The 25,785-nt window shown below is 39.0% G+C and overlaps 1 protein-coding gene across 1 annotated transcript; it reads left to right on the forward strand.

The window, feature by feature from the left end:
* Positions 1 to 1,117: 1,117 nt before the first annotated feature.
* slc6a9 (solute carrier family 6 member 9) lies at positions 1,118 to 25,270 on the forward strand. The gene is given in 15 exon segments (XM_062428558.1): positions 1,118 to 1,148; positions 5,969 to 5,979; positions 7,097 to 7,253; positions 9,941 to 10,072; positions 10,358 to 10,628; positions 15,442 to 15,574; positions 15,782 to 15,916; positions 16,004 to 16,107; positions 19,463 to 19,589; positions 19,591 to 19,701; positions 21,304 to 21,438; positions 21,530 to 21,629; positions 22,725 to 22,825; positions 23,558 to 23,728; positions 25,016 to 25,270. Coding segments are annotated over 15 exon segments (1,974 nt in total).
* Positions 25,271 to 25,785: the final 515 nt, after the last annotated feature.

Consider the following 25,785-nt stretch of genomic DNA (forward strand, 5'->3'; position numbering starts at 1 on the left):
CATGGGGGTCAGTCGAGGGAGAGAGGGATGTCATGAAAAACACACAGTTCAACTTTTTGCACTTGGGGTTCAACTAATATATCATGTTTATAAGGGCTGATACTTCTCTGAGCTCTACTGCACCTGAGCCTGCAGATAGCCAGTACTGTGCTGGCCTTCAATGGAGTCAAAGGTTCACAGATTTAATTTTATACGGTTTTGCAGTGAAATTACATTTTGGTAGCTTGGAGACTGCAATATTAAATAGTAAAAGAAGAATTAGAAGGGGGTTGAATGTGCAAAAAAGACAGCAGAATATGCAACAGCAGAGACGACAGTATCTTTGCTATATTTACACTATATACTATACACACTATACACCACATTTCCTTATTTATAGCTCAGACAGCCTAAGGAAAAAACGTCCTCCTCAGCCCCTCTGTCCAAGCTTTAATGCTGCTGAAGCATCTGCCAGACTTCAGCAGGGTAAATAGTCCATTACTAGGGGGAAATTAATCTTAGGCAATCTTCTGAACCCTAGTCAGCACCTGACTAGTACTGTGTGTCCTGTAGAGAGAGTAGAGAGGTTTTTGTGATGCGTTCTGCATTGGCGTTCTGCAGGCCTGAGAGGAGCAGTATGGGAGTGGAGAGGAGTGTAGGGTTCGTCCTGTCTTCTTCAGTAATCCACCATCATCTCCTTGGTTTTCGTAGCGTTGAAAGAGAGGTGGCTATCCTGGCACCAGGCATACAGGTTCTTCACCTCATCAAGGTAGCCCTTCTCATCATTATTAGAGATGAGACCCACCACCACCGTGTCATCAGCGAGGTAGCAAGCTAGTGAGGAGTTGGTGTTTTGACCCCGAAGTCCAAGATAGTTCTCGGTCCCCGCCATAGCATCTGGAGTCACCTAGCTGCAATTTCGACTCAACTCCATCCTTCTATTGTTTCTTTGCATCTTTAATTGCCCTCTGCACATTGTAAGACCCAGCTCTGTAGTCCGCCATATTGCCTGTCCTGAGCCCAGTGTTGTACGAATGACCTGATGGAAACTGAGGGGATTATTGTGTCCGCTAGCATGCCAATAAAAGCTCACAGCTACTTTGTAAACTTACTGACGTCATTGGAGCTCAACCAGAACATGTCCCAGTCGTCATCAGAGAGCATGTCCGGTAGTGTGGCTTCCGATTAGGCAGACCAGCATTTTACCGCCCTTGTGACCGGAACTTCCTGATTGAGCCATTGTTTGTACGCCGGTATCAAGAATATGGTGGTAACGTGGTTAGATTTCCTGAAGGCAGGGAGTTATGTTGCTTCATAGCTGTCCTTATATTTACTTGCTTAAGATTTGTCCACCCATGACCTCTGATTTTGGAATGCTTAAGGTTTGCATTATCAGAGTTTGCAGCCACAATGAGGGTTTGGTCCTTGTGTTTGTTAAGGAGGAGTCAAGATCTAACCCCAAACTCTTTGATACACCTTTTGAGTATCAAGGTCTATCAATATCTGCTGTATCTATCAATCTATGCAGTTTGTTTCTTTGTAGGAGTTATTTTCTAATCAAGTACTGCAAATTAACCATCTCTACTTCACGTGGTCTCCATTTCCTAAAAGCTTTCTAAAAACTTACAGAGAGTGAGTATACTTGTTGGTCAGCAGTGAGTCAAGAAAAATTGTTCTTTGACTCTGAGAGTTATTAGAGAACTGATATAATTCTGTTATACCTCCTTTGTAAATTTGAATAAGACAGAAAACCATAAAATAGACCTAGAAGTTAATGCTCAGCTCACTTATAGAATGTGTTCCTGATGGTTGGTCAGTCAATCAGTCATTCAACCACCTCTTTCATCTAGAATGAAACATTGCAAACAATGGATCAATATATAATTTTGTGTATTTATGATCTACAGGATGTATCCTTAAGACTTTTCAAATACCTTTTTATAGACTTTTCCTCTAGTACCATTCATGTTCTAGCTTTGGTTATAAACCCAAGTATTGGACAAATTGAAATGTTTTGTAAAGTTTTGACAAAATAATTGAAATAAACCAGAAAATGCTGAGTGCTTCGTACTGATTTGCTAGTTGGCAAATATTAGCACGCTAAACTGAATTTGGTAAATATTACCTGGTATGTGCATGTTAACAATGTAATTGTGAGCATGTTAGCATGCTGCTAGCATGGCTCCATGTCTTGTTTTGCATTTAAGTTTTAATTTAGATTACAGCTTCTCCTGGTGTTGATACTGACACTTCATCTGCTGTGGCTGTGAAAGTAACTAGTTACAGAAACAATACATTTTAGAACAAAATTGATGAAGAGATTGTATTTCATGTGTACCTGTGAAATTAGCTAATATCTGAGCTACTTATTTATATACGATTGATACCGATACAGATCTGGAGGATTGAATTTGTGCATTCTAGTGGGAAGATAAATGTGAAAGGAAATTCCTTTATAATATCAATTTTATTAACATCATATCAGCAAAATCCTGCTGCCTATAGGGATTTGTATTGCCCTTAGCTATGTGTTATGTTGGAATTGTAGTGTTCATTTTGAATCCATCTTCAATTTTGCGCAGCAGCATATCATGGTGACTGCCTTCAAGTGCAATTACACAAGCAGTCATAATTTAAAACTATAGACTCCCTCATGAGAGCATTTTAATGGCGACAGATTTCCCATCCTGTCCAGTTGAATCAAGTCAAACTATCCAAAGCTGTAATTCACTGTTAATTATGATTACTCAGCCATGGATACATGTATTATCTTATACAAAATACATTCAGGACCATTTAATTTAAGTGCGTAGCTTCAGCACTGTAAAAGAGCTCAGAACATGTCCACAGTTTCTTTTGAATTCATTTTTTGCCACTAAATATAAACTTCACATAATTCACACTGTGAGCTTGTCTTGAACATGTCAGAAAGCGTACCCCAAAGATTCGTGGCTCATTGCTATTCCCAGTCTCTTGTCTCTTGCCCCGTCAGTCAGGTCGTAGACCTGAGCCAACCTGTCAACCTGTGCGTTTATGCATGTGTGTATGTGTGTGTGTGTGTGTGTGTGTGTGTGTATCTTCTGAAGGCACACACCTGGTTGCTGATAGGGAAGTCAGATGGTAAAGATGTACAGCCGAGCACCGGTTGCAACAAGAACACACACAGCTGCACACTGCCTCGTTGTCTCTGGCGGTCCTATTCCTTCCAAAGTCAACTCCAGACGGAGAGGCTGTAATGTGCGACCCGCTGTGATGCCGGGCTCACTGCTGGGGTTTTCTACTCGCACACTGCTGTGTCCATGGCTTCACTCTGAGCATCTCCTCACCAACAACACTCGTGTTTGCTGATCTTCCTGTTTGTCCCCACCTGCAGCCTTCAGTCCAGCACAAAGAAAGGTCAAGGATGCTGGAGAAATGCACTTTGTTTTGCCCTCCTAACATGCAAGCACAGCCAGACTCAAAGGCAAACTACAGAGCTTTGGGGAAAATATAGCGGCTGTTTGTTTTATGTGGTTGTTGCTGTTTCGCTGTCCAATTCTTTTGTCTTTGTCATTAGTCACGCTCGGTGCTGGCTCAAAGTTGAACTGCGGCACGATGGGGCAAAATGAGGAGGTTGTTTTTAGTTGTTGTGGTTGTTGTTGTTGTTGACTTTTTTTTTTGCTGTATCAGAAGCAGAGCATTCATCTGTGAGAAATAGCTGCTCTGTGTGTGTTTGTATGTGTATGTGTTTTTTTGTCCGAGCAACATACAAGAACTATGAAATTAATCTCTAATTTGATAATCAGCAAAACCAAAATTCACTGATTTATATATAATTATAGTAATTATCTAATAGGGGTGTCACGATCTCGATTGTAAATCGAATATCGATCGAAATGATGTCATGATCTCGACCTTTGAAATCAAAGGAGGAATCGAGGATGTAGCCACGCCCCCAAAGTCATGTTTTTCTTGTGTTGTGAACTTGAATATCATCTAATATGAAGAGTGCACACTGCAGTTACAAAAGGGTTACTACATGATTATTTTGTTTACAGTAAGTTTCCAATTGACTGCTGAAACAAGTTATTGTTACATTATACTGCTAATAAATTATTTAATTTTGACAGTAAGGCCTTAGTGTGGTACATTGCAAACAACTGATGGAGATTATATCACTCATGACTTGTCTAAAAATGGCATAGGCATCTGTGCTAAAAAGGACCCCAAAAAAAGGATTGAGAATCGAATCGAATCGTGACCTTAAAATTAAAATAAAATCGAATCGAGGATTTGGAGAATCGTGACACCCCTATTGTCTAAGTGTTTTTAGCCCTCTGTGACAGCAAACTGAAAACCTTTCGTTGTGGTCCGTTGGTCAAGACAAAACATAACACTTGAGGATGTACCCTTGGAAAAAAAATTCTGGATAGATTTAATTGATAATGAAAATAACTAATCTGAAACACCAGTCTGCTGGTGACTGTGACATGCCACTATGCAGATTTAAGTATTGAAGTTTCCGATTAAAATAAACATTAACATACTATTGTGCCACAATTTAATTAGGAAAAACTCATTCACAAGTAATGAGTGCTGGTTAAAAAGGGAGAATGTCAAAGATGAGGCAAAGAAATTCTGCTAAATAAACAGTTTTCACTGTTTAAACAGTCAAATCCTCCATGAGAATATGGAAGGTAGGTCGGCAATTTCTGAAATGCTGAAAGAGATCAGAGAATTCCAAATAAAAGATTCTGTCAACTTTGAAATGCTCAAGAAGGAAATAAATGACCTGGGGGAAGAGATTGGGGAACTGAAGACATGAATAGGTGCTGCAGAAACAGGGATTATATGTAGAAAATAGAAAATAAAGATCATGGAATGAATATCAGTAAACAGCTGATTCAAACTGCAGCAGCAGAGGCAATTGGAAGCAAAATGTGAAGATTTTGAGACCCAAACCTGCAGGAAGAATCTGTGCCTGAACCCTGCCTGAGAAATGATATGAGATACTAAGTTTTTAGAGACACTGATATATGACAAATTGGACATAAGAGATGAACTGAACATAGAAAGGTTTTATCAGGCATTTGGGCTGAAGATGGAATAGAAGATTTTCTTACCTGTGTGTTTAATGGACATGCAAAATGTAATAATATATTTTGTGTCCTGTGTTGTTTTCATACAATTAGAACAAAACATAAAGGTCACTTTACTCTTGTTCACAGACTATGCTGTGTTCATTTTGAAGTTGTCCATAGGCATGTGTTATCTAATGACAGTTATCAGAGAATTATATGATTTTAAATTTTTTTTCTTTTTTTTTCTTCTTTACAGCATAATTAACAGTTTTCTGCAGCAAAAACAAGTGTTTTTATGACTAGTGTTCACATTTTTGGCAGATCCAAAACCTTTCATACTGCAAATGTTGGGGCAGTCATTCACTGAGCGTCTGAAAAGCAGGCTCTGCTACACATAGATAACATAGGCGGCATGAATGGATGAATGAAGTTTTTATTTTTTTTTATTACTGTGTCATGCATACAACTATACCCAGTCCCATAAATTTACATAAGCCATATTGTGGCTTATATTTCAGCATTTTGTCCAGACATTTCATGGAAAATGTACTCTCTTAAACCATCATAGTTTGTACAATACAGTGTAGACGTTTTCCTCCTGAGCATTTTTGAATCTGCCAATCTTAATAGTCAGTTTCTGAACTGCAAGTCAAGGCTGTTGGCTTCTAAATAAACAAGATATAACATATGATTCAGTGCTAAACTTTAGTGTGATATGCTTCGAGTAGATATATAGCATATCCACCTACTCAAAAACTGAGTAGAGCTCTTAAGTGTGAGGAAATCTATAAGCCCCCAGAAAACATTGTGTAGATACTGTATGGAGTCTGCAGTTTATTTTTTATTTAATATCCCTGCAGCACAGTTGAGTATAGGGGAGACACATGCATTGTAATGTGCATGCACTTTATTTATGACTGATCCTAGAGCAGCAAATCAAGTTGGCTATCTTCTGCTCTACAAGTACCTTTCACATTTTACAAACTGAGTACAAATGATCTAAATTAGCAGTATTTATTTTCTGCTGGAGCACGCGTGTCTTCATGTGTGCCCACAAGCACACAGACAGACCCAGCTGAGGTTACGCAGGAGGTCAGGAGAGAGGGACCATCTGATGCCAACAGATGGAATGATGGAGGGAGGGAGGAGAGGAGAGGAGAAGCTCGAAATCAGGACGACGTGACCAAATGCTTATCGGCTGTTCTTAAGGCGCTGATTTCACTTTACATCCTGTCTGCTCCAGCGTGCCCACCTCATGTTAGACTCTGGGGTAGAAAAGAGAGAACTAAACAGAACATATTTAATAACTCAGAGCAGGGCCAGACCCAGCACATTCGGTGCCCTTGGCAAGCTCCTTCTTTTCTTTATCTATTTGTTTTGCTCATTTGTGCACAGATTGTCTATTTGTTTTGCTATTGTGTAAAAAAAAAAATCATAACCACTATAAATTCACCAGGGAGTACACTTGTATTTGTGTACATGTTCCCAAATCTAGTTTGGACAGGGTGCCCAGACACATTATACAGCTCCCTGTATGGCTTTTCCTTTTCATCTAATGCTCTTTAAGTTCCCCTCCTTAAGGATGCATTATAATAACTTAATTGATCCTTTCACTTTCCCTCTAGCATCATTATCAGGTTTCTTTTTTTCTCTAATTTCCAAAACATTAATTTATGACAAATAACTACAAAACTAATGACATTCCCATCAACCCATCCCTATCAGCTATACTTTGTACTCAACATTAATGAGCAACTATTAGCATGCTAAAATACCAAACTACGATGGTTAACATAGTAATTATTAACCTATACCAGCTACTCATGAGCATATTCATCCTGTGATCATGTATACATACTTTGTTTGGTAAAAAATTAAAGCTGCACCAGGTAACCTTGGAACATCCATTCCTGATTGATGTTGGTCAAAAGAAGTGTGATTTAACCTGCCTATAGTACAGCTTTAACTCTGGAATTGCTGCGAAGGCACTATCTCAGAAACACATTCTTTCATCTGTCACCTGAACTCACCTCTGTCTCTCTGTGTCTTTGTTGTAGAATGGAGCAGTTCCAGGCGAGCCAGTGAAGAAGGATGAAAACTCCCGGAGAGGGAACTGGGGCAACCAGATTGAGTTTGTCCTCACCAGCGTGGGCTATGCTGTGGGTCTGGGCAATGTCTGGAGGTTTCCCTACCTCTGCTACAGAAATGGAGGAGGTAGACATTTCAATGTAGAGCAGAGCTTATTTCTCTTGATTTATTAGTGGTTGGCATATTTGTGCCAGCCAGTTGCACATCACATAAATGGAGTACGGTGCAGTTTAAGTGCCTATGGTACAGTAAAAAAAAACCCATACAGAACATAAAGTGGAAGATGGATTGAAAAGGAGGTCAACTGAAAACATTGTACAGAACAGAGCTGATTAGCTAAAAGTTGAATCCTGTAGTTACATGTACTGTATAGAATCAATTCGAATTGGAAGTCTGCAGCCTGTATGTAAGCAAGGAATTTAAAGCTCTAATTAGCAATACATTCGACATGACCACTGTATCAAAGGTAGTGGTTTGGTTCACTGGTGCATATGGTTAACTCCCAATAGCTTACACAAAACTCAGTATGTCAAAATAAGCCCACCAATATGTATGTGGTTTTGCACTAAAGGGAGTGACCTCTATAATCTTACAGACATCTTTCAGTCGATCATCACACATCTGTTTGTTTTACCCTTCAATTTGAACAAATGCAGCTGTCTAACACTTAAAGGGTTCATACCTTTTCCAAGTGCGTCTCAAAACAACTGTCAGGAGCCCAAATGAACATTGAAATAGGTTTTTCTTGCTGTAATCATACTGTCCATGAGAAGGTCCCTGCATAAGGCACTTGCAATGTAAATGATGGGGTTCAAAATCCACAGTTGCCCAAAAAGGTTATCTGGAGCTAATATGAGGTTTTATATAAACTTCAGATACACTTTTAGATGATTTTTGAACAAAATGACTATGTTGAAAAATTGTGAACCTATCCTTTAACACGTGTAACTGCAACTCAAAGCGTTTTTGTTTTTTTTTAGACATCAGCTTTTTGCATAACCACCTCATTGTTTATTGGGCTGTGAGCACTGTCAAAATATGTCTGAGTGCATAGAATGGATCCAGCTGCTGCTGCTGCTGACGTGCCGCTTCCACTGTGCATCCGCTGTATTCAAGACGTCAGAACATGATGAGAAGAAAATATATTTATTTTGTCTGTTGTAGAGTCATCTGCCCCCTCGTTAAATGCAACCTAAATCTCAGGATTAGATGGACTAAAATATGCTGTATGTATCTTTGTACAGTATCTTGCATAGATGAATGTACAACAAAAGTACCGGAGTACAGTGACGGCAATCAGTTTGGTTTCCTGAACTCAGTGACCTTTTTTTCTGCATCACTCAACACTTAAATTCATATGTTTGCGCTGTAAATATTTTGATTAGTGTTATGCATGTAGAAGACCTGCATATACTGAGTCCTATACAAGGACTCAGTATATGTAGGCCATACATTAGCTCATACACAGCTGCAAGGAGTTTAGAGTGGACAGGAAAGCTGAGCCATACCAGCTCCTCATAAACAACGATAAGGTTTAGGTATTGTACAGTATCAGCTGGTTGCGGCGACCTAATTCTCATATGAACAATTATACAAAAGCACACACACACATACACACACACACTCACATACACACACATTCCCCTATAGATGGCTGTCTGGTTTCTGGTCCAGTCTGAACCACCAGAGAGTTGTTGCACCACTGAATGGCCTCAGCTGCACGTTTAGTGACCTCTCTACTCACTCATGGGAGGTTACTGTGACAGATGAGGTTTATTTATATATAGATATATAATGTGGACAACTTCACTCCTCTTAACCAGCACGTAACTACAGCAAAAGGCATGTTCGACAATCTGCTTGGCTATAAATAAGTCTGTTGCAGGTCACATTTTGGCCTTTGTCGTGGCTTCAAAACTGACATCCATAGAATAGTTTGGTCTCATCTTGAACCAGAGCATCTGCAGATTAATTCCACACCAGATATTATGATTGAGTAAAGTTAAGCACAATACGAGATTAATAAATCCCCTTTTGTGTTAGCTCCGTCACCATCTTGACTGTAAGGGAGCTGGCAGGGACAATTTAGTGAGATTGAACTCTTCTTTGGAGGGGTACTATTTTATGTGCTCTAAAATACTGAATACTGAAAATACTGACTATAGCACTTTATATGATTTTATGTTGTTGACGTTCTGTCTGTCCTTTTTTAATGATGCTGTTCCTCATGTCTTTTAAATTGCCCCTCGGGGACAAATAGTGTTTTTGAATTTGAGTTGAATTGAATAAATAAAAAATGATGTTCAAATTGCGAAGTTTGGATTTGTTGACCAGGTTATTCTTTCTATATTAAGTTCATACAGTTAGGCGAACCCAGGCCACCACAATACCATCACACTATGCTATGTATCTTAAATGAAGCTGAGACTAAACATAGCAACAAACACACCTTGTCGAGATCTTAACACTTCCAGGTTAATGATAGACATTACTGCTGAGAAGATTTGCTTTTTTCCACATGGTATGTCACATTTTTGTAATTATATGTATAATATATACATATGTGGTACATACAATATATTCTTTAGTTTAGTGTGTTATACCTGTATGGTAGTTATTGACTTCCTCAGACAACAGTGCAGGATAAAACCAACATTTTACCCGCTGCACTTTACTACACTCGCAAATTATTTTCCTGTGTACCTCCAAAAGTAATAAAATATCCAATTTAAACAAATATGGCACAGATTATTTTGCTTTCTTTCAGATGCTTTTGACAGACAGTGACTGAGTGTGTGTTCCCCCCCCCCCAGGTGCCTTCATGCTACCATACTTTATCATGCTGGTGTTCTGCGGCATTCCTCTCTTCTTCCTCGAGCTGTCCTTTGGTCAGTTCGCCAGCCAGGGGTGTCTGGGTGTCTGGAAGATCAGCCCTATGTTCAAAGGTTAGTGTTACATTTGTGTGTGCATGTATATACTTAGGTGTGTGTATCAGTCACATTGTATAAATATCTGTTTATATTTTTCAGATTTTTATGTAAGATAAGTTTAAGTGGGAGATTTAAAGGGAGTTTATTATATAGGATTCATATTCAGCAGCTTGTTAACAGTAGGTTAAAACTCCTATAGTGAGATGTTGATTCTATCAAGTACAAGTCTCCAATTTGCTTCATTTTCGACTTTTAATGTTCCTCCTCTGTATTTTCACCATCTTCTCCTCTCCTCCACAGGTGTAGGCTATGGCATGATGGTGGTGTCCACCTACATTGGGATCTATTACAACGTGGTCATTTGCATTGCTTTCTACTACTTTTTCCAGTCCATGACAAACTTGCTGCCATGGACATACTGCAACAACCCCTGGAACACGGCGGCCTGTGTCGGGGTGGTGAGCCACCCTATCAACGCCACTCTGGTGAACGCTACCACCACCCTGGCAGCGGGTGTCACTGAGGTAGTCAACCGCACCAAGAGGACCAGCCCCAGTGAGGAGTACTGGAAGTAAGTCCTAGAAGTACATCGTGAACATGAGGTGATACTAGTGGCTAAGGCTGCACGATATTAAGAAAACATGCGATACTGTTGTTGAGTGTTGCGATGACGATATAACTTGCGATAAATACACAAATACTTAAGTATATGGTGTTAATGTCTTTCTGCTTTGGATTCGCTACTGACATAGACCCCAGACAGTGAGTCGCCTATGCAGAAATATAAAAATGAAATGCAATATTTCCATTCCAACAACATGTTTTTATTGAAAAAACATGCACTTGGCTGCATCTGCTATATTGGCATTGAACCAACATAGGTGCATGGCAATACAGTTTCTTGATGACCTAAACAGAACATCTTAACGCCCCTCTTAAATCATTTCTGCTACTTTAAACAGAAACATCCCTTGCCTTAGTACCTGGATTATTGAAATAAATAAATAAAAATCTGAAAACAAGTTAAATAATTTTAAATTTTAAATAAATGTAAACATAATATAAATTCAACTGCAGTGTCTCACCTCTTTAAGTAAAGTAAAGTGTGCTAGGCCACCAAATGATATGATAAATGGTCAAATTAAACCAAAAAAACTAAACAAATATAATGATCTTTCCGTCATAGTAAGTGTTAGCCAAAAAAACAAGCACAAGTAACAATCTATAACAATGTAGTTAAACTCAAGTAGAAGCATTGGAGAACAATCACTATAGGGCAATATGCAATGTCATTTACTGTGTGTCTGTGTGTATGACAAGTTATTCGCTAGGAAAACCAGCATGTTTACTTTGCTAGGTTTTAAACATGTGGGTTGGCGTGTTAGAACATTTCCTGATATGCTGAAAAGTCTCTATAATATATATATATATATATATATATATATATATATATATATATATATATATATATATATATATATATATATATATACAGGTATACAGAGATACTTCCTGGCTAGCTCACTAATATTCAGTTACATGTTGTTCCAGTTTGTTTATCAGACTCACAAAGCCCTCACTGCTCACTGTATTCATAGGTGTCATGTCCTTAGCCAAATAATGTGTAATGGCCTCTGTTATTTGTTTGTGGCGCATTGATGTTTTCTCATTAGGAGTTACACTTGCAAAACTCTGCTGAATGGATGTCTGCTGGACTGTTTTGCCATTACTTGACTTAACGTCAGTAGTTTTGCTTTTGCTAACGCTAGCTTCTTGAAGCGCTTCGTACAGATCCTTGTGGTTGTGTTGTAGGTGGCTATGGAGATTAGTGTGTCAGATGCTTCTTTAAGTCAAAAGAAAGTTGGAAAAGAGGCTGGGACGAGCTGGTAACCCGACGTCTCCTTCGTAGAAAAGCAGAGTATCAAGTTATAACTAAGCAATCTGATGTGTGTGGAGGTGTTGGTGTTTATACTATAGCAGCCTGGTCTCATCAGGTAATCTTAATGAAGGTAAATACAATGAACAGCCATGTGTAACGACACTGGCACTTCACTTCTTACAGGCTGCGCATTTATCAACATATCAGTTCTGCAGAGGTTTAATGGACTGAAGAAGCTTCTCATACAGCAGATACTGTAAAAAAAAAATAACCCACAATCATCCACATTCAGTTATAGATCAATGTAGACCGATTTACTGACTTTTTCCTGCTTTTATCACATTAAAAGTTATTTTCTGTGCTGAGTTTGGTTGGATGATGTTTAATTGAAATCAATTATTCATATTTTAAGCATTAATCTGTTTTATCAGCAATTATTTACTCAGAAACACTACTAGTGGCTGTCATTGTTCTGTTTTAGCAACAGCTGACATTTTTGAATTTTTTTGAACTTTTAAAATGTAAAATTAACACCAACACGGGTAGTTTTTTGTCCAGTGGCAATGTGGATAATCAACATTGTCCAGAAATAACTCCAAAATAGACTGAAGGGGTAACTTGGTTTGATTTCAAAACTAAAGCTGCAGGAAACTTTTCAAAAGATATTTTTTAATTCATACTCTTTTCTTAAGTTTGGCCATGCAAGGATCACATTTGCATATATACGTTGTTTTATAAGTTGTACAAGTTCTATAAGTTATGCAAATACCCTCTTTGGACTCAGTTTTGTAGGCCTATCGTACTTGACACAGAGGTCAAAATTGATTTGCACCAGTGAGATAAGCTTGCATCAAAAAGGCCTCTTGTTTGCGGAAAGTATTCAAATATTTGGACTAGATTTGACTGGAAGTGCAGCAGCTTTGGAGCAGTTTGGGACAGTGTTGTCAGCAGTGGCACGCAGGAGGTTTCCCATATAACCACTGTTCAGTATTCAGAACAACTCTAAGGGCTCCATTTAAATCGTGTAACCTCAAAGATCAATGCTAGGTGAAGTCCATAATGTCAATGAATCAAAGTCCACCAGCTATAAGCAAAATATACTAAATCAGAAAGAAAGTGGTGATTAATTATGTTCTTTGTCACATTACAGCTGCATGAGCTGGGATGAGAACAAGAGTGACAGGAGGGTGAACCTTTAGTGGTCAAGATTTTCCACTGTGAACTATCTCAGGTTGTTCACACCTAAATCAGAAGAGCACATAGTTACTCTTTAACCAAGCAGTTTCATGTGGCACAGCACAGAAGTTGGTCATTTTACAGCCGTTGGATGTTGGTTGCACATGACTTAATCAAGGTACCCACTGCAGATCGGAGTTTGTGACGGCTCTGCATTTTGACACAACTTTCAAATTAGATGCCGATGATAAAAACACGCATCTATCCCGCTGCTTTCAGCTGGCTGTAGGAATTTAATTAACTGCAGATAAAGCCTTTCATACAGTGTAGAAGCAGTTGATACAGGTCAGAATTACCCATTAATCTTCAGCTCAGCAGAGACAGCTTTGCCTCTTACATTTAAATTAAACTTGCGTTGTCAGTGTTGTAAATCTAAATGTGACTACTGGTTGGTCTTGCTCCTTGGACATTTATTCTCAATGTCAATGTCTCACATGTACGCAGCATATCTCAAAGACAGAACAAAACTATAAATGAGAGCAGAATTTAACTAACTACAGATGACGTTCACAAAACAAAATATTCATATGTCAACAACACTGTGAGCTGTTGCTTTATCACTTCACTGACAAGCACAAGAACATTTTCAAATGAATGATGAGGTGCACAGACACAGTATAGGTTGTATAATATAGTAAACATATACAGTAATAACCCTTTGTAGTCTTAACATTCTGTGTACTCCTCTTGTCCCTAGGGCCAAAACAACTTGCCTTCACTAAACCCATAAAATAAAGCAGCTTAATTGAATTCCAAACCCCAAATCTATTCTGCATGAATAAACAAGCTGTCATTCATCACAAACTTTGAATATCAGGGTATTCCCTCTTATTAGTCCAGAAAGACTGCATTTAATTATTGGACACCACTCATTTTTATTAAAAAAATGTCACAATTGTTACTATAGTAAGGGTTTATTATTATTATTAAAGGTGCTGCATAGGTGTAAACAATGACTTGTACAGCCTAAGAAAGTAGTAGGAATGTGCAGAAAGTAGTTTTGAATGTATTTTTTTGAAGGGTAATACTTATACCTGAACTTTTTTGGCAACATTGTGTTTCTCATTGTCAGTGATATTCGTATATACTGTATAATGAGGAATTCAACAACAATCAATTCAACCTAAATCGATCAACTCTAATTAGCACATGTACTGTAGGACAGTATGCAAGTGTGTGTGCAAGGACATTGCAGCTGTATTGCTCACGTGCAGCACATAGTATTTGTTTCACAGTCTTTGGGGGGCAGAATTGGCATCTCTTCCTCTTGACTGTCCCAGCTGGACATCCGAAAAAATCCGACCTACGACCTTTTGGGCACTAAAACGTGCACGCATGACTTCAGCAAAGAGAGAACTGGGGATATTCTTACATGCAGCACCTTTACAACCTCTGACTTTGTTTGTCTGTGTGTGTGTGTGTGTGTGTGTGTGTGTGTGTGTGTGTGTGTGTGTGTGTGTGTGTGTCTGTGTGTGTGTGTGTGTGTGTGTGTGTGTGTCTCTTTGTGGTTTTTGTGGCGTGTTAAAAATGTTATAACTGCTAGGTCAATTTGACACTAAAATATAATCTTACATCATGGAAATGTAATGGAATATGGGCCACGCTAAAAAAAGGTATAAAATTTCAAATTGAAAAAAAAAAGATCATTTAGGGGCTTTTCTCTGCTTTTAAACATAGTGGCCAGTCATTTTTGACCTTTAAGAGGGTTGCATGGATATACATATTCTATATAATATTAGGAATATTTCCTATTTTCACATCTTTCCAGAATTGTTATGAATCACATATTGTATGCATCTAGCTGAGACTCCCAGTCAGTAATGGAAAAATAAAGCCAGTAATAAGTCAACACCATGTACAAGATAATAGAAATCACTGTACCATGAAGTACTGCCCTGTCATGTGAATACATTGCGGTCTTTCCTGTTAGTAAAATGTCACAGGCATCGCCTTAAAGATAATTATGAAAGTCAGGCTCTTTGCCAGTATTGACATGTTCAGTGATGACTCCATAAATCATGTCATGTTTTCTGTCTGCTGAAGAAAGAATAGTTTGCTTAGCTTAGTTTTGTGTGTAAAGTTAGACTGATGTTGATGTTTCATTGGTTGCTTAGGAAATGTGTTCCTCTTGAAAAAGAAAAAAAGGAACGACTCCAGACAGACCTATATATATGAAATATGTAAATTATGTCTGTGTCTTCTCTCTCTCTCTCTCTCTCTCTCTCTCTCTCTCTCTCTCTCTCTCTCTCTCTCTCTCTCTCTCTCTCAGACACTATGTGTTGAACATCTCTGACGGCATTGGGAACTTTGGAGAATTACGTCTCCCTATCCTGGGCTGCCTGGCCATCTCCTGGTTTGTCGTCTTTCTCTGTCTCATCAGGGGCGTTAAATCTTCTGGAAAGGTCAGTCACACACACACACACACACACTGACACACAGGCATATGCATTCACATACGTAGACACGCAGGCATGACCGCAAAACAGACCTGCAGTGTGTCTCCTTATCTCATACACATATATACACGAGCATTATTCACTCCTTTTTGGTTCCTATGTAGAGTGACCAGCTCCATTGTGTAATCATATGTGTGTGTTTGAATTTTGCAGGTGGTGTACTTCACAGCCACTTTCCCGTATGTCGTTTTGACCATCCTGTTCATTCGTGGCATCACCTTGGATGGAGCCGTTAACGGTATCAAGTATTACCTGACTCCACAGTGGCAGAAGGTCCTCGATGCAAAGGTAACACCTGTAAATATAGACACAAAGAGAGAATTGACTTTTTCCCATCTTTACTAGTTGTGACTGTACGTGGGTGTGTTTTTGTAGGTGTGGGGAGATGCTGCATCACAGATTTTCTACTCCCTGGGCTGTGCTTGGGGTGGTCTCATTACCATGGCTTCCTATAACAAGTTCCACAACAACTGTTTCAGGTTGGTACTCCAGACAAAGACACACACACAGGTGTAGATTTGAGCACAGATGACCAATGTCAAGGTGTTGCTGAATTGTCCATATCAATATATGTATTGATCTCAAATGAAATAATACAATCAACATAATTGTTGTGTTTTTTTTCTGTGAAAGGATTTCTATGATAAAGAGTGAGAGAGATGGATATAGGGGATACCAAGGTTGATGATCTGGTAACCCCTAACTTCAGTGTGTTTGTCCTACAGCAGATAGCTGGTTTAGACAGAGTAACACATTAATGACAGTTTATTATACATTTATTTCCTTGTAAAATATATTGTGAAAATCTCTCGTGTCAAATTTAAATATTAATTTTAGTCTACATTTTTCATGATGAGAAGACATTGTTTTAGTTATATTAGCAAATATATTGTCATTATAGTAGACTTTTTGCTGATTTAAGCTCTTGATTTGTGTATGTGTGCAAATAAGAGAAAAAAGAGAGGAGAAAGGACATTCACAACAGTTTATTTTGACCATCAAACACAAATGTTCCTACCAACATAAAACCCAACTACAGCCCTGCACACATGGAAACATACTTTTATTTGTTTGTTTTTTTTTACAGAATTGACAGTATTTTTGGCAGAGCCAGGCTAGCTGTTTTCCCTTTCCCTTGTTGCTAAGCTAAGCTAGCCAGCCGCTAACTGTAGCTTCATATTTAATGGATAGATGAGTAGTATCGATCTTCTCATCTTACTGTTGTCAGGAAAGTATCCCAGCACATTTCTCAAAATGTTGAGAAAGAAGATTAAGAAGGCTAAGAAATGAAAGTGTTGCCGCATGACAAAAACAGCAGTGTAGGTAAAAGACACAAATAGAATTGAAAGCTAAAATATATACCAAAAAAACTACATTAACTCAATATAGCAATATGTTAAAATATAATATAATTAGCTTCCAGAAACAAAGATGTGTGATTGTATCCACTTGGATTTTGAGTTTTCAGCAGTTACTCTGCTCTGTAAGCTTTAAGCTAAAGTTACAGCATTAAAATTACTAAAATTTGATGCGGTCGGATTTTTACCCAAAAGCAACACTGTGATAACTGATGAGCGGCTGCCTCTGCCTGTGTGAATGTGACCACGCTCATTTAGCATGAGGCTACAGTGCTGCAGTGTTGCAGCAAGCAGTAATCAGAGAAGGTACAGATAGAGGGAAAGGAGACAAGTTGTTTTAGGTTGTGCCGGCCCCGGACTGAAGAGTGATGGAGAAAGTAAGAGGGGGGGGTAAAATAGTCAGGAGCCAACTTCAAGGCTATAGGTCTAAAAGAGAAAAGTGTGGGAGAGGGGAAGGTGAGATAAGGTAGGACAGGAGGAGGGACAGAGATAATGTTTTTTTGGACTTGTGTTAAGAGGCTGGTTGCACTTTGCTTGAACGCCGAGGGAGCGAGCGAGAAGCAGCTGAGAAGGTTAAGATGGAAAGGGGAGAAGATAAAGGAGAGGGAAAGATGTCATTTACTCTCCTGAGCTTGTCCACACATGCTGACGGAGCGGGGGGGCGGGGGGGCGAGGAGGAGGGCTAGAGATATAATTTGTTCCTCCGCCAGCAGCTTGAGGTTGTGCTATCTGCGCACACAGCTGCACGGCGGCCTAATCAGCTTGTGTTCTGCAGCGCCGTCCTCGTGGAGTCGCTCTCCGCACTCCTGTAACACCACCAATCGGTGCACATGCAGAAGTGCAAGACGGAGCAGGGGGCGCCAGATCGGTGGTTCGTTGGGTTGATGATAAAGTGACTGGCATCAAAGTCGTCAAAGGCATCCTGTGTGATAACTCTGACAGAAAATGAGGAAACAAAGCAGTGTGCAGCCATATAATCCTCTTGTTAAATCTGAAACCAGGCAAAGGTCAAGTACACTCAGCTCCCCTCAGACCGGCTGAGAAAATCTCTAACTGATTCTTAAATTTCTCATAATACTGATTTGTTAAAACCCACTATAAGATATATGAACGTACTGCATGAAAGATGGATTTAGAGTATTTAAACACAATTAAACTATATGGATTAAATGAGCAAATTCATCTTTTTTTTCTATGAATGTCCTGAAAAATGAATCCATCGTGGTGTATGATTATTCATCTGTGTTCTCTAAACAAGTTTGACAGTTTCTATGATAGATATATTTTTGAGTACGTATAAATATACACTTCATACTGAGGCAATATGGCTCCGGCTAGATGTAAGCAACCCCCACCACCTGTCTAAAACAGCTGTTTGCAAGGCGGAAGCATTTTAAACATCTTTACACCAACAGAGAGAGAGAGAGAGAGAGAGAGAGAGAGAGAGAGAGAGAGAGAGAGAGAGAGAGAGAGAGAGAGAGAGAGAGAGAGAGAGAGAGAGAGAGAGAGAGAGAGAGAGAGAGAGAGAGAGAGAGAGAGAGAGAGAGAGAGAGAGAGAGAGAGAGAGAGCATATGGTGTATATAGAGCATGAGCATGAGAGAAACCAAGATGTTCATTTAGGTATTAAGTTGACAGATCTTCAAAAAAACAATACATCTGTCAGTGAAAATGAGATAATTTCCTTTCTGTGTGTATTTTTAACCTTGAAGCTCGTGCCAAAATCCAGGCTGAGTGGTGGGCAAGGAAGTTGATTTAAGGATATTCATACCCACATCTGAATTACGTGTACCTATACACTGGCAAATTTGTCCTCTTATGTCTGTTTTTTACATCTGTTTCATAAAATTCTACCAATAAAGGTTGCATACTTTTTAAGAGCTCAAACATACCATTGTTATCCTGTATCTTTATCTCCAACATGTGCCGAGAAATATCACTTTATAAATATAAAAGCCAAAGTTTTGTTGTAGTCTTAGTGATTGGATATTTTGGTCAGAATTTATTGATGCATTTACTGTATTACCTAGTCACGTCTGGTGAGTGTTTACTTTGTCACATTTATACAAATTATACTAAATTGAATTTCAAGTGTTCTTTCTTGTGGAATGATGTGGAGGATGAGCTAACAGTTGTGTCAGTGAAGAATTAATCACAGAAAGTCAGTAACTGTTGACAACAGCGCTGGATGCAGTTGTTTCAAATTGATTTTACTTTCATTATTTTGCTAGTTAGTCAATAGATCAGACATTTTTCCTGCTGAAAGGGAAATGTTATATTTAAATTGGCTTTCAGCTATAATGGAATAGTAGTATATTGAAGACACACTCAGAAATGACTCAGAAATGTGTGTAATATCAAGTATTACCTTCTCCTGTCTTCTTTATCAACTGCATTTTAATGTTTAATCTCACTTTGTTTTCCAGCAGTTTGATTCATGCTCCACATGTTGTTTTTTTGTCTCTTTCCTGCACACAGAGACAGCATCATCATCAGTATAACCAACTGTGCGACCAGTGTCTATGCCGGTTTTGTCATTTTCTCCATCCTTGGCTTCATGGCGCACCAACTGAACGTTCCCGTGTCAGAGGTGGCCGACCACGGCCCCGGGGCTGGCCTTTGTGGCCTACCCAGAAGCCCTCACTCTGCTTCCCATTTCCCCACTCTGGTCGCTGCTCTTCTTCTTCATGCTCATTCTTCTGGGACTGGGGACTCAGGTGAGGCTGGGAAACTGTATACTACACATCAGTCATGTAGTTGAGCCATGATGGCGTGATTACAACTGCTCTGGAGATATGTATGTAATCACAGCTATAGAATGTGAATGTGAACAACACATATCAGTCATCACATATACAAATACCTTTCATTATGTGTATATACTCTACATAGAGATTGTCCACTTTTTTCTTCTTGTTTGGAAGTGATGCAATTTCCAGTTTACATTCCACACCCTGGACAGATGTTACCTTCAGTCTTCAGTTGTTGTTTGCTGCACATGTTGTCTACAGCTCCAGGCTGATAACATTATAAAGAGCTGAGTGAACTCATTAGAATGAGACCTGACAGGAAATCGTATGCCTGGAGAATGCAGGGTTAGGTCTGCTTATAGACTGAGAAGGCTTACTTTTCATTTTTGGTCAAAGTCCATACAGCTCCAGTCAACTCAAGCAAGCCAAGTTTTATTCATCACTTGTGTTATATTCCCAGGCCTAGCACAGTAATGTTTCAAGTGCTATGCTATATTCATTGCTGTAATGCTGCGTGATGTGATGTGATGTCGTCACCTGTTCACATCAACAACAATCAGAATATTGATGGTTCTCCAGATGTTCTACACAGACTGTGGTTAAAGAAGTTAAAACGCAAATGTGCTGATACACTATTTTTTATTATGTCCTGGAATTGTCTTTTTTTATGCCACACTCACACATACTGAGGAGTGCATATTTTTTCCTCTTTAACATAACGTTCTAAATATTTGGTAACATTTCCATCTGTGTGTGATATGAATGTGTACCGCAAAAACTCACTATGTTCACATGAAATACTGTAATTCCAAAGTGAAACCAGGATACACTTGTCAACTTAATTTAGTTTCATTAAAAAAATAATATATAAATATAGTGGTCATTGAATGCTGAACAGGAAGTCAGACTTCTTACTTTGAATGACATTGGGCAATCATAACTCAACAGAGGGTATTTTTGTTTATCTTCATTATATAAAGCTTGTGTTTTAATGTTTAAATGGACTTGCTCCTCAGCCAGTGTGCAAATACATCAAGGAACTACAGAGCTGCAGCAGATCCATCAGAGCAGCCTCAAACTATAAAGTTTCATCCTTCAAATCATCCTTTGCTCTGATGGATTTCTTTTGGAAGTTGCTACATTAACACTTGAAATTTGCAATCCCACCCCCCACCCCCCTTGCATTATTATGTTATTATATTATCATTATATCAGTGGTATAAAATGATCTTCAGATGACAATAATATTGTTTATCGCGATTATTTCTGAGACAATATATCATCCAATAAAGTAGTTAACATGACAGGTCTATGTACTACATGGCTTTTTATGGTTTACCTCCTTTTTTTACTCTTTTGTATTATTTTAATCTCTTTCACAAAAGCCCTTTTATGGACAGGTGTTACAAATTAACATTCACTATAAACACTGTAATACTTGGATTGGACAGTAGTTTCAGCCTGTCTATGAATATTGTATCAGTCCATATGAAATAAACCATAATAAATAAATAAAACGTTCGTGTTAGAGATTAACCCCTTGACTTTTTGTCTGTCTTTTTTTTTTAGTTCTGTCTGCTGGAGACGCTGGTGACGGCCATTGTCGACGAGATCGGCACAGACTGGATCATCAGAAACAAGACCGTGGTCACACTGTCAGTGGCCATAGTCGGATTCTTACTGGGAGTGCCACTAACAACACAGGTGAGTCCCAAACACATGTAGATCAAACATCCCAAATTGTTTTCTCTCATTGAGATGCAGTTTCTGACTCATTCTCTGTTTCTGCATGCAGGCAGGAATCTATTGGTTGCTGCTGATGGACAACTACGCTGCTAGTTTCTCTTTGGTTGTCATCTCCTGCATCATGTGCATCTGCATCATGTATATTTATGGTAAGAATGGAAATGTTAATATATGACAAGAATCACAAATGTACATCTTCATAAAAACATAGTGCCTGCGTCGCTTGCAATTTTGAGTCTATCTAGCTTGGTGGTCTGCTGTTCCTATCTCTGCAGATGATTGGCTATATTAACATAATGATTCCATAGAAAGATATTTTCAGCATGCCTATAATAGTGTATGAAAGCAGACACATTTCCTGTCACCAGAACATCAGCGGTAAATGTCAAGCAAGAATGAAACAAAGTATGGAGACATGTGCATTGAAGAGGAAAGTTCATCAGAAGAAGAAAAACTTGAATTAAAAATGATTTAGATGGGAAAAGATAAAATCCTGACTATTTCAAACAATTACTTTCCTCAACATTTTTTTAATGTGGTGTTTGATATGAAAGCAGATAACGTTCATCATGGTTAGTGTTTCCAAAGCCAGGGAGCATAGTCTGAAATTGCAGTTTTAAACTAAAGAAGACACTGAAGATTATCCATCTAGATCAGGGATGTCCAAACTATTCCATAAAGGGTTCATGTGGCTGCAAGTTTTCATTCTACCAAGCAGGAGCACACCAGGCTTGACTCATTTAATCAACTGATCTCAGTCTTCAGACAGTTGATTGGTCAAATTGTATGCTCTTGATTGGTTGGAACAAAAACCTGCACACGACCCTTTATGGAATAGTTTGGACATGCCTTATCCAGATGATCTGGTCTGATAGATGTTAGAAAACACGAGAAAGCAAGACAGGATGACTTGTATTACATTTTGCCATATTTCATTTGAGGTACATTCAGTTAAATGTATAAACCACATTACCATTAACTTATAAACCACAGTGATTAGTCCTTAATCATTATCATCCAAAAGTGAAGGACCAGAAGACACTGCACTTTGGCTCTACTGTCATACACCCAAGTGTATGAATTTATTAATTAATTACTTTATTTATTTTCATGTCATGCTATTAAAATAGTCCACCTCATGTGAGATTATATGACACACAAATAATACCACATTTAAAATGAGGACTTGTACATATTGCTGGTTGGTATTACAATACTTAATGACTTTTCTTTTTGAATTTCAGGTTACAGGAACTACTTTAGAGATGTTGAGATGATGTTGGGCTTCCCTCCTCCTCTCTTCTTCAGAGTGTGCTGGAGATTCGTCTCCCCCGTCATCATCTCCGTAAGTGCACACACATTGGTTGAGCGATCTGAGGGGTGTTGAGTGTAAGGTTCTCAACTTTCCTGTAACGCTGACACATTGTTCAGGACCTGACCTACATTTGAGCCATCTACACTAATCTGTTTGGCTGCTGTTGGCTTTGTTTCCAATATAAACCTCCTAAAAGCAAATCTTTCTGACTGGGATATAGACACATGCAGCCGCTATCAATGGTATTTCCCAAGCAGGCGTATTAGTCCACTAAGCTGCTGGGCCAACCAAGAAATTCATTGTTGTGGATTACTGGTCAGATTTCTGGCACTTTTGTTCTCTTTCATTTCACTACACAGATTAATGCTCTGCTCTCCAGGGCCTCTGCTAGAACTGTGACTAAAGCTCACTGCTGTTGGCTACAGTCATATTTATAATCACATTATGTACAAGTTTTAAATTAAAACATATGTATGTTGTGCTGCTGTGTGTACTTTAATTATTTCACCTGCACTGAGTTAATGAAAATCTCAGTTTCCTGTGAAAAACATGATGCTTTTTAGTTTTAAAGAAGCAACAGCAGTAGCTTACTTTGTTTTCCATGTCAGTTTGAGCTATGGATACTTGTGCTATACTCATTTGTGCACTTTTTAGTTATCATCTGCCACTTCTTTATATATTTAGATAAAGTTAAATTTCCATCAGCTTTGTGCTATAAATGATCAAGGCTTCACTCATTCACTGTGTTTTCTGTACCTGCAGTTCATCCTGATCTTCACAGTGATCCAGTACAAGCCCATCACCTACAATGACTACGTGTATCCCGGCTGGTCCCTGGCTATTGGCTTCTCCATGGCTTTGTCCTCAGTGATCTGCATACCTGTTTACGCCCTCTACAAGATCTCAAGGTCCCCAGGAGCTACCTTCAGAGAGGTAACAGTTCTGCTTTAAATGCAGCTCATATAAACATTGTGGTTTTGGAAGAAGAAAGAAAGAAGACAAGAAAATGACAATATCTGACAATTTAGCCACTTCACAAAATGATGATACCAGTACCAATCCAAGTACCCTTAAGGTGATACCAGTTGAGTACTTCATTCGATACCCATTACACATTGTGTGCACTTGCTTTTATCCGACGTAACAGGCATCTTGGCTGTTGAACTGCTAAGTGCGCTCACTCAAGTTCACAGCGACTTCACCACCTCAGACGGGTTGTAGCTACTGTGGCAGTGGGCCAATCACATGCCACATTAAATGTTGATTGGCTGTGAGCAAGTCCATACAAATAGTCATATTTTCTAGCTCTGGGTGCAAAAAGGATCGACTGTAGGTATCATTTGATGGGAGATGTTTCGATACTACTTAGTATCAATTTATTTCGGTAGATATCTTAAAGGTATCGAGTACAGATACCCAGACCTACTTATCTCACAAATGTGTGCTCTTTTGTTATCAAATACAGTACATATATATTTCCTATACCTTCAAACCTATACCTGACTGTTGCTTGCTTTACTTGGCAACATGTAGTCTAATTAAACACCAAAAAGCTGCTTGGAGAATAGGTATTCACATTAGCCTCATCTAGGACAAGATAGTTTTACATTTCTGTTCAATTTTGGTCAAGAATTTAGAAAGTGGGTTTAGATTTCAAATTTAGTTTTTCTTGTAAACTTGAATTTACAATAAATAAGTAAAGCTGCACTAATCTGTATTTTTCTAAAACAATGTATCTAATGACTGTGTAATATAAATCTGTAGCTGGTGAACATAGTGGAGAATGTAGCCAGATGTTTTCCTCAGGACTTATGGAGACAGTAACAGAGCTAAAAGGATTTGACACTTGACCATAAACACAACTCTAAATGCTAATGTTATACTGTGTCTGCTGAATGTGTAAATAGGCAACTGTTGGCTTACATGTTGACCTTAACAGATATTGAAGGTGATAACATGTCAGTGTCGTTTACAGGTTGTTACGATGCCCCCAGGTAGTCAAAGAAAAAAAAGCATGTGGCTTTAATGCAGCTTTAAATGAAATGTATACTTATCTTGAACTTAGCAACGTGTATATACTTAACTATGAACATATTACACATACTGTATTATTATAGTATTTTTAGAGCTCCCTTCATTCATTTTGATCCCTCTCTCTCTCCCTCTCTCTCTCTCTCTCCCTCTCTCTCTCTCTCTCTTTCTTTATCTTCTGTATCTCAGCGGTTGAAGCACGCTTGCAGAGCACATCCAAAGTGGGGCCCTGCCCTGCAGGAGCACCGGACAGGCCACTACGCTCCCATGGCCTCCGAAGACACTGTGGAGGCTCGTCCCCTCAAGGAGAAGGATGAGCTGAAGGAAGAGCTGAAGGAGGAGGAGAAGGAGAAGGAGAAGGAGAGTAAGGATGAAATCAGCCTCACCATCCAGGGAAGCAACGGCTCCACCAACACACACAACAACCCCAACCCCAGTGCATAGACGGCACCCACAACCCCGCTCCGTCAAGCGCCACAGTCACCATCTCCTCCTTTTCCTCCCCTCTCCTCCCTTCTCCTCAATCCTCACCCCACTTTCCCACAGTCCTCTGTGGGGGAGATCCCATTCGCTGGAGACCTTTACATATTGTAAGGGCTTATTATATCTATCCTAACCTCTTCTATCTATCTGTGTGTTGTCTCTAGATAAAGAAAAGAAAGGAAGAAAAAAAAATTGGGTCATCGTCCAAAAGATCTGCGTGTATGTTAATGTGTGCGTGTGGGTCGTTAATTTGTTCCACATAATTTAATAATGCAGTTTGCTTTTCCTTTAATTTTTTTTGTAAAACTTGTATGTGTCCTCTTCATATGCAGTTTACACGTACAGTAGATTGTGAAGCTGCATGTGTTTGTTTTGGTGCATGCAGCAGCATAGAGACACACACTGTTCTCCTTCATTCTGTTAGCCGGGTCTGTTTGGGATCTGTGACTTTGTAGTGGCAGCGCCAGAGGTTTGAC

This window comes from Scomber scombrus, chromosome 11 (assembly GCF_963691925.1).
Source record: "Scomber scombrus chromosome 11, fScoSco1.1, whole genome shotgun sequence".
Classification (NCBI taxonomy): Eukaryota; Metazoa; Chordata; class Actinopteri; order Scombriformes; family Scombridae; genus Scomber; species Scomber scombrus.